Source organism: Dipodomys spectabilis, unplaced genomic scaffold (assembly GCF_019054845.1).
Source record: "Dipodomys spectabilis isolate Male_0828 unplaced genomic scaffold, ASM1905484v1 ptg000032l, whole genome shotgun sequence".
NCBI classification, from domain to species: Eukaryota; Metazoa; Chordata; class Mammalia; order Rodentia; family Heteromyidae; genus Dipodomys; species Dipodomys spectabilis.
In genome coordinates, this window is record NW_024870709.1 from 33,653,946 (window position 1) to 33,667,427 (window position 13,482).

Here is a 13,482-nt window from a genome sequence, read left to right on the forward strand (position 1 = left end):
TCTTGATTCTCTTACTAGTTTCATGTCACTGTTCCTAATTCTTGCTACTTTTAGCATAAATTAAGTAATATATGCCTAAAAAATTATAAAGTTAAAAAAAGTAGGTTCTTCAAAATTTCCATCGTGGCTAGGATTTCTAGTGGACTGAGAAGCCCACAAGACAGTTAATCATGAACAAACCCATTTAATTTCCATTAATGATTGCTCAAACACTTGAAGTGTTTGGTTTTAAAGAGAAGGTACATAAATACTTAATTAAAAACAAAAACAAAAACAGGCACTGTTTTTACCTCATGAATTCTTTGTACCACCTTCCTGAACCCAGGATACTTGAACTGTCTTTTGGAATGCTTTGCTACATGATCTAATGCATCCTCATTTAACATTTTAGTTTTAGTTTAACTTCCTTTCAGTCACACTCATCCTGCCCTAGTCTAGATTAGATAACTTTGCTCTGCATTATTCTAAATTGTACTGTACTGTTCTAGAAGAACACACATCTCACCTGATTTTAGCTACCTGTCTTTTATCACTATGCCAGAAGATAATTGGAAGAAGGACTAACCATTGATTTTTCTACCCATATAGCAGCAGAAATATCATTGATGACTAAAAATCCTTTTGGATTTAGAAAATAAAAGTATGGTAAAATATACAATATACATCATGGCTAAATGGTTAGATTTGGCTCAGATAGATGCTAATTTAGAAAATAGGCAATCTAGTATTTGTAGAATTAGCTTGTTAGTCACTGATATTTTTATTTTGTGTTAGGCATATTATTAGGTGTTTCACCATAACACTATTAGATTTTTCTTTTTCTTTTTTTGTTGGTTGTGGGGCTTGAACTCTGGGCCTGGGCGCTGCCCCGAGGCTCTTCAGCTCAAGGTTAGGGCTCTACCACTTGAGCCACAGTACCACTTCTGGTTTTCTGGTAGATTATTGGAGATAAGAATCTCACGGACTTTCCTGCCCAGGCTGACTTTAAACCGTGATCCTCAGATCTCAGCCTCTTGAGTAGCTAGGATTCACGCATGAGCCACCAGTGCCTGGCTGCTGTTAGATTTTTCTGATGAAACTAAGACTCAAAGCGGTGACAGAATTTCATTTGCTGAAGGCCAACAGTTACAAATTCAAACTCAACTTATCTGACTCAAAACTTTGGTCTCTTTCTCTCAAATAAAAATCATCCACAAGAAGTGGTACTTTTCAGACAAGTGTTGTCTTAGCAGTACTTAGACAACAATTAGATTAATTATTTTTATTGCTCCATTAAAAAAAATAATGGCCAGGAAATGCCTTTAGCTTGTCTTAGAGAGGCAAAACTAAGAGTAAATGACTTTTTAAAAATTGAGATGCCGATTTGTTTGTGATTTAATCACAACTTGAATAAGTGGTAGTATTTTTCTTCATTTCAATAAAAATAAAGATATTAAAGATCGAAGAAACAAGACTTGAGATTTAAGGTACGTTAAAATAATGAGACTTTGATTTGTCCAAGTTTTCCTTTGCAGCATGTTATTAATGGAACTAGAATATGATCCCAAGTCTACTGACTCAAGATCTCATGCTGCTTCCACAGATGACCATGTGTCATGAATGCTATAGAGGAAATACTGTCTTTAGGGAGGAAGTTAGTCTGATTGAATGTCAAGTGATTCTTTGATGTCAAAGAAAATCTTTGATTGTTCTGGACTGATTTTTTTTTTAAGTGGTAGTATTAGGGATTGAACCCAAAGCTGCCTTGAACTTGCTTCTTGGATTATTCCATTACTTAAGTCATTCCTTCAATTCTTTTGCTTTTAGTTTGTTTTTCAGAAAGGATTTATTTTCTCTCTATAATTTTGTAGTTTCTAGAAAATCCTGTTTTATGTCTTTGTATTTATGTCTTTTTCAGTTCATCCCTGCTTTTACTAAATGGCTTCTGCATCTTGAGGAAGTCAAAAGTCTTAATAAGCTAATTTTCCCTTTACTTCTTTTCTTGACTATTGATCTTTGAGTTTTTTTACTGAGACAGACAAAATGTTTACTCTATTGAAACATGGATGGCTGGTACATGGCCTTTTTTTTTTTCTAATATTTCCAACTATTTGAACCCTACCTTCAGCTTTATGAATAGCAATCAACCTGCTGCTAGTCTCTGTTTACCACCAATACTGTCAATAAGTTATTGGCATTTTTTCTGTCCCCTCTCATATCTGCCTAATTACAAGACTTCCCATTTCTCTGTGTGGTTTTAATCTTTGTTTTCACTCTTGACTGTAACCTAAATTAAAAGGCTTTATTTTCAAGCAGTTTTAGGTTAACAACAATATTAAATAGAAGGTACAGAGATTTTCCATATATTCCTTGCCAAACATAGGATAGCCTTCTCCTTTACCAGTATTGTCCAACAGAGTAATACACCTGATACCTCATATTATCAGAAGTCTATACTTTATGTTAGAGTTCACTCTTATGTGTCCTGTGTGTTTAGGGAAATGTGTAATGGTGTGTATTCACTCATTATAATATCATATGACTTCACTGCCCTAAAATTCCTCTGTACTCTGCCTTTTCAGATTTGTCATTGATTTTGTTTGAATATGCATAGTTCATTGAGTTTTTCAGATTGTACAGCTATAGGTTAGAGTAGGTTAGAGGTTGAAGTGAATTTTTCTTTTTCAGTCATGGGGCTTGAGCTCTGGGCCTGGGCTTTGTACCTCAGCCCTTCAGCTCAAGGCTACCATTCTACCACTTGATTCACAGTGCCACTTCCAGTTTTCTGATGGTTAATCAGAGATAAGAGTCTTACAGACTTTCCTGCCCAGGCTGGCTTTGAACCACAATCCTCAGATCTCAGCCCTCTGAGTAGCTAGGATTACAGGTGTGAAAAACGAATGTCCAGCGAAGTGAATTTTTTTTTAATTGTTGTGTATTCTACTAAAAAAGGAAAAATACTCCTAGATAAATTCACGTTTTATCTTAGTCAAAAGCCCAAGATAGCAGGGCTGGGAAGGTGGCTCAGTGGTAGAGCGCTTGCCTTGCATGCATGAGGCCCTGGGTTTGATTCCTCAGCACCACACAAGCAAAAAGAAAAAAGCCGGAAATGGCGCTGTGGCTCAAGTGGTAGAGCGCTAGCCTTGAGCTGAAGAGCTGAGGGACAGTGCCCAGGCCCAGAGTTCAGGCCCCACGACCAGACCCCCCCCCCCCAAAAAAAAAAAAGCCCAAGATAGAATATACATGCATGATCAGGCATCGGTGGCATATATACCATATATATGTATATATATAAATATATATATTTATATGCATATAAACTTATATGCATATAAATATATATATTTTACATTGTGAAAAATGCAATGATAAAAAATAACCAGGGAGGATATAGGTGCCACAAATTTAATTGGAGAGGTAGAGCAGACTATGAAGATAGTGACCCTTGAATAGAGACCTGAAGGATGTATTTAGCTAGAACACTCTAGAAAGAGTGAGGCTATGTGGAATAATTAATAATTGTTGGAGTGGAAGTTACACAGAGGGCATTTTAGGACTGGAATAAGTCATTGGAAAGATTCTGTAATTTCTGCAGAACTCCTTGACATTCCCTATGGAATATGAAACATGTAGATATAATTTTATTATTAAAATATATAACCACAGAGCATCCAGGAATGAGGTTATTTTTTTTTTTTTTTTTTTTTTGTCGGTCGTGGGGCTTGAACTCCGGGCCTGGGCGCTGTCCCTCAGCTCTTCAGCTCAAGGCGAGCACTCTACCATTTGAGCTACAGCGCCACTTCCGGTTTTCTGGTGGTTTATTGGAGATAGGAGTCTCATGGTCTTTCCTGCCCGGGCTGGCTTTGAACCACGATCCTCAGATCTCAGCCTCCTGAGTAGCTAGGATTACAGGCGTGAGCCACTAGCGCCCGGCTGAATGAGGTTATTTTTAACTGAATTGTAACAGTTTTATTTGGTATTTTATGTTAAGATGTTGTCAAGGAGTATTAGCTCAAAAGTACCTGAAAGATGAGAGTTAGCCACCTATATTAGTTCTTTTGTTTGTTTGTTTGTTTTGTTTGTTTGTTTTTGGGGTCCGGTCGTGGGGCCTGAACTCTGGGCCTGCGCGCTGTCCCTCAGCTCTTCAGCTCAAGGCTAGCGCTCTACCACTTGAGCCACAGCACCACTTCCGGCTTTTTTGTTTTTGCTTATGTGGTACTGAGGAATCGAACCCAGGGCCTCAGGCATGCAAGGCAAGTGCTCTACCACTGAGCCACCTTCCCAGCCCCTAGTTCTTTTGTTTTAAGGTTTGTAATAACAATTTTTTTTCCAGAGGTGAATCAACATGATGGATTTCTCTAAGCTACCGAAAATACTTGATGAAGACAATGAAAGTGCATTTGGTTATGTGCATGGGGTCTCAGGACCTGGTAAGTAATATATATTCATCTCAAAAGTAAGGATTCCTGATTTGATTAATGTCTTTTCTAGGTATTTTAAGTAGAAATACATAAATTCCTGTCTACCTACCTATATAAATTTTGTTTGTTCTTAAAAGATTGTATCGTATCTATAGGATTGGAATATAATACCTCTATCATAAGATATCATCTAACATTGATCATGTAAATTTGATAATTATTTAAATGCTATTTTTGGTGTCCTGCTTGTGTTAGTATTATTGGTTTTTAATGCTTTGCCTGTGTATCTTATTAAAAATATGAGTATACATTACCTGAAATGGTAACAATAAAATTATTACTCATCTGGCTACTCCACAAATTTTTGCTAGTTAAGTGGAGATGGAGATTCACAGACTTTTTTTTCTGGGCTGGCTTTAAACAGTGTTCTTCAGATTTCAGCCTTGTGAGAGCTAGTGTTACAAGTATGAACAACTAGTACTCTGCTGTTTTCAATTTCTTGTGTCATTCAGAGGAACTGTTTTCCCCTCAAAATACCATAAATGTCTTTAGACAGACAAACTGAAAACAAGAACTTTTAGAGAAAAAGAACAACCTTTTAAATTTAATTCTGTTATGTTTCAATGTAACTTAATTATATACTAATTGTAATAGAACTTATGGAATAAATTTTCAATTTTCCTAATACAGTTGATTTAAGCATTGATAATTTAGTAGTTTGTACTGAAATATTGCCTACATATTGCCAGTGAATTATTCTTTCATTTCCAAAAATGTAGTAGTCTTCCTTCCTTTTCAGAAAATTAATTTTTGCTTATTTAACAGCATAATAATAAGCTTGTAAGATCTAAATCTGGCTCAGTACTTATAAGAAATAGTAATTCTTTTTATGTTTAACTCTTGGTTTGTTTGAACTCATTTTGCCAGGTATGTGCTATACCATTTAAGTTACATCTCCAGCTTGTTTGTTTTAGAGCTGTTTGTTTTTTCCAAATAGGGTCTGGCCTTTACACAAAGGCTTGTCTAGACCATGATTCTCCTACTTATGTTTCCCATATAGCTGAGGTGACAGATGGTATAGCCAGTATGCCCAACTTTTTATTGGCTGAGATGGGGTCTCGTGAAGTTTTTCTGCCCAGACTAGCCTTAAATCACAATCCTCTGATCTTTGCCACCTGAGTATTTTAGGATTACAAGTGTGAGCCCAGCAGAAGTAGAGATCCTTAACTGGGATTTTGTACAGTCGTGGTGACCAGTCATAAGTGTTCTGTGGTTTAATGAAGTCTTTTTCTGGGAGAGAGTGGGGGAAGGAGTGACAATGTCCAAAAAGACATGTACTCTTTACCTGACTTACGTAACTGTAATCCTTTTGTACATCACCTTTTATAATAACAGTAAAATATTAAATTTTAAAAAAGTGTTTAGATGCATGTGGGAGTTTTTCTGTGATACTAGAAGCTATCAGTAGTTTATCAAAAAGTTCATATCCCATTTAGGAATCACAGACTTAAAATATTAGAAAGTAATGGTACTGCTTTTAAATATTACGTGTCAAGGGCAATGGTTATAACATAGCAACTGGTTGTGTGTCATTCTAAAACTTTTATTCAAATTTAATAGTCTTTTTATTGTTCTAAAATCTGTTACTGCATGTATTATAGTAGCCTGAATTGATCAAAATGTACCCCAATATTAGCAGAGTTTGCATATAGTACTTCAAACATTCGAAAATCGTTTCCTTTATATTAGTAACCCATAGCCTAACAAATTTACCTCTTTGTATCATAATAAGAACACATATTCATGTAAAACTATAAGAATATTTTCATAGTAGGATTTTCATCTTAAGTGTATATGAATGGGCAAGCTTTTTGATTTATTGGGATTTAAAATTATCTGTGATTATTCACCAAATGGGAGAGTCTTACATCGTCCAAATTCTTTTTCCTCTCCAGTGGTTACAGCCTGTAACATGGCAGGTGCAGCCATGTATGAGCTAGTGAGAGTGGGCCACAGTGAGTTGGTTGGAGAGATTATTCGACTGGAAGGTGACATGGCTACTATTCAAGTGTATGAAGAAACATGTATCCTTTTGTTGTAACATTTCCTGCCACTTTCTGTGTGATAAAATTAAGGATTTTCAAACCAAAGGTAGAAGCAGCACTAACCAATGATAATAGAATCATGAAATATTGCTGTCATGGAAAAGATATGATTTATATAGGGATATATTAAAGGAAAGGAGGAAAACATTCAGAAGTGGTACTCTCATTTTACTAAATTAGTATGATGCTCTTAATTTCCATTGTTTTTAATGTTTCAATGGTTTACAAACTTCAGGGGGATCCAATTGATTTTTTTTCCCCAGAAAGTTGCATATTGTAGAAGACAAATTAAAAAGCTGTTGATTTGTGTATTTAAAATTCCCCAATCATGGGCTGGGAAGGTGGCTCAGTGGTAGAGCACTTGCCTTACATGCATGAGGCCCTGGGTTCGATTCCTCAGCACCACATAAGCAAAAAAGAAAAAAGCCGGAAGTGGTGCGCAAAAAAGAAAAAAGCCGGAAGTGGTGCTGTGGCTTAAGTGGTAGAGCGCTAGCCTTGAGCTGAAGAGCTGAGGGACAGCACACAGGCCCAGAGTTCAGGCCCCATGACCAGACCCCGCCCCCCCAAAAAATTCCCCAGTCATGGTTTCTGTTTAATAAAGTTATAGTTAATCAATCAGTAGTCCTCTTTTCTACTGAGTAGCATCAGATGATATACTATATTACAGCTTTAGCAGTAGGAAATCCTTATTGTTTCTTTACCAGAGTATTGTATTTTAAACATAATACTTATTTTTAATTTTCTGTGAAAAATAGAGGTAAGAGTTAAGCCTTATGAAGAAGAATCTCTTTTTTGGACATTCATGTATATGTTTTTACTTTTCAAGATCAGTATTAATTGTTTGGGTATTCAGGTTTTGTTTTGCAACCCTTTTTGGCATTCTTAAATGTATTCTTAGACTGAGGATATAGCTCAGTGGTAGAACACTTGTCTGGCTTGTACAGGCTCTAGATCTCTAACACCACAAGTAAACTAAAAATAGATAGCAAAGTTGAAAAAATAAAACAGCATAGTGACAGTTGTTTCTCCTGTATTAATACTGGATGCTAAAATGAAATTGTCTAAAAATAAATAAATAAATAAGGGCTAGGGACATGATAGAGCACTCAGCTGAGAGACTTTGAGTTCAAACTCCAATACTGCCATAAAGAAACAACAAGGAAATTTAAAAACACAAAAACAATAAACCAAAAACCCAGCATCTTTATAGGCATGAAATGATGTTAAACAGAAAGGATTTTTTTATTTAACTTTATTTCATTTACTTTCTATTCAATCTATATTGCATTTACCTTTTATTTTTGTTTTCAGAAATACTAGTGATTGAACCAGAGCTATACACTCTACCCCTGAGATACACTCTAGCCCATTTTTAATCTATGATTTTCATGATTTGAAGATTTGTAATAAATGAAAACATATATAACAGCAATCCTCCCTACCTTTATTGTCTTCTCTGACCAGTTCTCTGTCTCTCTGTCTCTCTGTCTCTCTGTCTGTCTGTCTGTCTCTCTCTCTCTCTCTCTTTCACACACACACACACAGCCACTTTTTTCATTTCCTTTTAATTATGATCTTTCTAGCTTTTAAACTGTATTACTGTAGCTACATATTCTCTCCCCACAAGATTTGTTCTTTTTTTCCACTTAAACCTATTTAAGGGGGCTGGGAAGGTGGCTCAGTGGTAGAGCGCTTGCCTTGCATGCATGAGGCCCTCGGTTCGATTCCTCAGCACCACATAAGCAAAAAAAGAAAAAAGCCGGAAGTGGTGCTGTGGCTTAAGTGGTAGAGCGCTAGCCTTGAGCTGAAGAGCTGAGAGTCAGCGCCTAGGCCAGAGTTAAGGCCTCACTACCGTACCCCCAAAAAATAATAAACAACCCAAGCCGGGCACTGGTGGCTCACTCCTGTAATCCGAGCTACTCAAGAGGCTGAGATCTGAGGATCACCGTTCAAAGCCAGCCCGGGCAGGAAAGTCCATGAGACTCTTATCTCCAATAAACCACTAGAAAACTGGAAGTGGTGCTATGGCTCAAGTGTTTGAGGGCTAGCCTTGAGCTGGAGAGCTGAGGGACAGCGCCCAGGCCCAGAGTCCAAGCCCCATGACCAAAACACAAAAACAAAAATAAACCCAACTATTTCAGAAGATAGGTAGATAAAGTGATCAAATACTGTAAAATTTTACTGGCAAAATCAGACAGTAGAATAGGAGTGTTCACTGAAAAGTTTTTTTAAATATTGTAGATTTAAAATTTTCATAATCAATATCAAGTATCTTTTCTAGAGCAATTCCTCAAAGTTCTTTTTTTCTTTCATAGAGAAATAGAATTCCTTCATGGGTCTACTATATAATAATCTCTTAATAGAAATTTTGATTAATATAATTGTTTGCTGTTATTAACAGTGCTGCAGTGTAATTGATTTGAATTCATAGATGTTTTATTCCTAGGTAAAATTGTATTCATTTTTAATTTTGATATTATTAAATTGCTCTCAAAAATAGTTGTACTGATTTTACTTCAACAAATACTGGAGAATATAATGGATTCACCATGTTTATTAGAAGGTTATATTCTTTTGCTTTTCAAAGGTACTTCCTTGGTTCTTAAGCTTTTGTTTGTGCAGATACTACTTTCATTTTTTAGGGTCTTGGAATTCTTCAGTAGTATGTTGGAAATGGTGGCTGTTGAGAGGTTTGGTCCTCTATTTTTAGCTCTGTAGTTCCAAGAGTGTGGAAAGGCACTCTGGGTAACCAACAGCAAACTCATATGGTACTGAGGATGTTTGAAATTTTTGAGGTCAGCCTAGGTTTATTAGATAGCTTGTTAGACACTACGTAAAAGTCTAGGTTAAGATAATGAGCAGTTTCATTACAGTGGTGTCCTATCTTTGTAAAGCTGCATTTTGGTGGTTGCTAAAAAGCAAATAGGTGAAAATCATTGTGGAATGGGTTTTCAATCTGATTGTAAGGTTTGAATGTTACACAGTGTCCAATAAGGCATATACATTTTTCTGTTCATACAAAATGTAGTATTTAGAACAAAAATTAATACCCTTTTGTGTTTTAGCTTATACGGTTTTTCTGGTTTTTTGATTACTCAGTTGTTAGAGTGTATATTGTTTAGGTATAACTTTAATAAAATTATTAGTCATATCTTGCCTTAGGACATTGTGAAAATATTACTAAAATTTTAAAGGTGCTATGAACTGAGGTTTGGAAATTTCTGTTAAATGTTAAATTCTGTTAAGTGTCATTCCCATTTTAAACTTTTATTTCCTGTTAGTAGTACAGTATCTTCAAACTCTATTGTAAATTTTCCTCAACTACTGTTTCTAGCTGGTGTGTCTGTTGGCGATCCTGTACTCCGCACTGGTAAACCTCTGTCAGTAGAGCTTGGTCCTGGAATTATGGGAGCCATTTTTGATGGTATTCAAAGACCTTTGTCGGATATCAGTAGTCAGACACAAAGTATCTACATTCCCAGAGGAGTAAATGTTTCTGCTCTTAGCAGAGATATCAAATGGGAATTTACACCCAGCAAGAATCTACGGGTATGTCTGTCACCACGAATTTCTAAAGCTGTTGAAAGAATGTAAAATCAATGTTAAGTGAATTATTTTATACTCTTGGTTCAAATAAAATAGACTTCAAAAGCACAATTTAAATTTGCTTAAATGCATTAGTGTGTTTATAGAACTAACATTTTATAATGACAATGATTTATGATGTGGAAATAGGTGAGTCTATCTGATGTTTATTGAACATTAAACAGTAAATGTATTTATCCTCTAGGTTGGAAGTCATATCACTGGTGGAGATATTTATGGATTTGTTGATGAGAACTCACTTATCAAACACAAAATTATGTTACCTCCAAGAAACAGAGGAACTGTCACTTACATTGCTCCAGCTGGGCATTATGATGCCTCTGTAAGGATCATTTTTATTTTATTCCCCACAGTTGCCCTGTTTAAATGTACTAGTTTCACAGTTTCCTAAACAGTTAAATTGATATTTGATATATGGCTTATATACATAAGTATATAATGCAATTAAAATTCATGCAGATTTTTAGGGAGCCTTGAACTTTGGAGTTTTGAGTAGTGCACTCAGTGAACTCAAATGGTATCATATTTTTACCTTTTTGCTTTTGTAAATATTTGGTTTAAATATTATAAAATAGCCTACTAATTTTGTGTGAGTGCTAGTACCAGTTCTTGAGCTGAGAATTGTGTGTTCTTGCTTACTTTTCTTGCTATAGATAGTGCTCTACAATTTGAGCAACTCTTCCAGTCCAGAACTTTGTTAGTTGAAGATTAATTCTCAAGGACTTTCCTGCTTTAATCTTAATCTTCATATCTCAGCCTCCTGATGAGTAATTAGGACTCTAGGCGTGCATCCAGCTCACTTGATTTTTTTTTAAAGTAGGACCATACATATTCACATGAAAAACTGTATTGTTCATTTATTGTTCATATATCCCCAAGAGGAATCTGAGGTTAATTAAATTTTGGAGGAAGAAATAATAACAAATTCAGCCATACTTAAAATCTTGCTGTGATGTTATAGGATGTTGTCTTGGAGCTTGAGTTTGAAGATGTGAAAGAGAAGTTCAGTATGGTCCAAGTATGGCCTGTCCGTCAGGTTCGGCCTGTCACTGAGAAGCTGCCGGCCAATCATCCTTTGCTGACTGGCCAGAGAGTCCTTGATGCCCTTTTCCCGTAAGTTTGATATGCTTCTTGGAGTTTTCCCTGTTATTTTATGTGTTTATTGTTTCATTATCTTTATAGGTAGAAGTTTTATGCATTTAATGGTATAATAAGTTATATCTGGATAATAATAGTAAATTAGTAAAAATGCCTTTATTTGTTGCTTAAAAAAAAAAGCCCTTCCCCACAGAGGTAAACAGGAAGCATTATTTCTATTTTATTTATTTATTTATTTATTTTTGGGTCCGGTCATGGGACCTGAACTCTGGGCATGGGTGCTGTCCCTCAGCTCGTCAGCTCAAGGCTAGCACTCTACCACTTAAGCCACAGCGCCACTTCCAGCTTTTATTCTTTCTGCTTATGTGGTGCTGAGGAATCGAACCCAGGGCCTCATGCATGCAAGGCAAGCGCTCTACCACTGAGCCACCTTCCCAGCCCAGAAAGCATTATTTCTAAAACTTTATAAAATAACATCTCCAGAACTATCTTTCTTAAGTTGTCCTAGAATTAGTAGTTTGCATTACTACAAATGGGTAATTCCTAATATCAACTAGTCTATGCTGCCAACCATCTTAAGTTATAGTATGCTCTTCTCCATTTTTTTAATGCATTTTTAATTGTTACTGTGAAGGTGATGAACAGAGAGGTTACAGTTATATGTCAGATAAAGAGTACATCTCTTTTTGAACATTGTTAACCCTTCCCTTGCTCTAATTTTCAACATAGTATCTAGTGAGTACCACTGCTGTATTTGTTCACCCTTTGTCCCCTACCATTTCTGTGTCCCCCCACTGCTTACCTTCCCAAAGACAGATAAATGAACAAACACAAAGAGCAAAAACAGCGGGGCTGGGAAGGTGGCTCAGTGGTAGAGTGCTTGCCTTGCATGCCTGAGGCCCTGGGTTCGATTCCTCAGCACCACATAAGCAAAAAGAAAAAAGCCGGAAGTGGCGCTATGGCTCAAGTGGTAGAGTGCTAGCCTTGAGCTGAAGAGCTTAGGGACAGTGCCCAAGCCCAGAGTTCGGACCCAAAAAAAAAAAGAGCAAAAACAGCAACAAAAGAAAAAACCTCGTTTCCATTTCATGTAGTTCATTTCAATAAATTATGTTAAGCAAAGTAAGCCAGACCCAGAGAAACATTGTGGTAGCTACAGTGTGCCTATAAATCTACAAGTAAACACACTGAAAGTTTTGGAGATAAAAACATTTTAATGCATATATTCACTTTATATTGAAAAATCATTATTATGATTAAGAATGCAAATTTCCTGTGATTTTTTTTTTTTTTTTGGTTGATTATGGGACTTTGAACTCAGGGCCTGGGCATTGTCCCTGAGCTCAAGGCTAGTGCTCTACCAATTGAACCACAGCACCCTTTCCTGTTTTTGAATGGTTAATTGGAGATAAGAGTCTCATGGTGCAGAGGGGGCGGGGGTTAGGAGAAAAATGAGGGAAGGGGTAACCAGTTTGACAAGAATGTACTTATTACCTTACCTGTGTAACTATAACCCCTCTGTACATCACCTTGACAATTTAAAAAAAAAAAAAAAAGTGAGGAAAAAAGTAAGTTTCATGGGAACTTTACTGCCAGGCTGGCTTTGAGCCAGATCTCAGCCTCCTGAGTAGCTAGGATTACAGGCGTGAGCCACCACCAGTGCCTGGCTCCTATGATTTTTATAATAAAAAAAATTACAGACTCTTTGTTTAGCTTTAAATTCCATTTCTCTTGCCAAGGCTCATCCTCTCTCACCACACTTGGATCAGTTGTCCACTTTTTTCTTCCCTAAACAGTATTTCATTTTCCACTGCAACTTTTTAGAAAGTTTGAAAGTAGCTGCTAAATGCTACCATAATCACAACTCCATTTCATTAGTTTATCCCATTGGAATTTGATCTTTGAAAATAAAGAAACATAACTAATTGGCTGTTTTTTGGTTCTTCCAAGCACGGGTTTTAGTCTTAGTGAATAGTAATGAATAGATAAAAGGAAATGAGTTAACACCATAATAAAACTCTGCTTGCTAAATTTTTATAGTTTTATAGGGCTTGATTTAAACAACCAAAGCATAAACTTACAAGGGGACAAATTTCAAAAGTTATTCTTATTTAAAATTTTTTAATTCCTCTGTTGTCTTTTCATGAACTTTTTTTTGGGGGGCAGAGCGGGGACTTAAACTCTGGGCCTGGGGGGCCTGGGCATTGTCCCTCAGCTCTTCAGCTCAAGGCAAGTGCTCCACCACTTGAGCCACTTCCAGTTTTCTGGTGGTTAAT

General features: G+C 36.3%; 1 protein-coding gene across 2 annotated transcripts in view; it reads left to right on the forward strand.

Moving 5' to 3' along the window:
- The window catches only part of Atp6v1a (ATPase H+ transporting V1 subunit A), a 52,823-nt gene that overhangs the window by 17,038 nt on the left and 22,303 nt on the right, over positions 1-13,482 (forward strand). For both annotated transcript variants that reach the window (XM_042676993.1, XM_042676995.1), the window contains exons 2-6: positions 4,313-4,409; positions 6,356-6,484; positions 9,840-10,054; positions 10,296-10,433; positions 11,073-11,224. In XM_042676993.1, coding sequence (XP_042532927.1) covers positions 4,325-4,409; positions 6,356-6,484; positions 9,840-10,054; positions 10,296-10,433; positions 11,073-11,224 — 719 coding nt within the window. In that variant the 5' untranslated portion in view covers positions 4,313-4,324. The remainder of the gene's footprint in view (positions 1-4,312; positions 4,410-6,355; positions 6,485-9,839; positions 10,055-10,295; positions 10,434-11,072; positions 11,225-13,482) is intronic.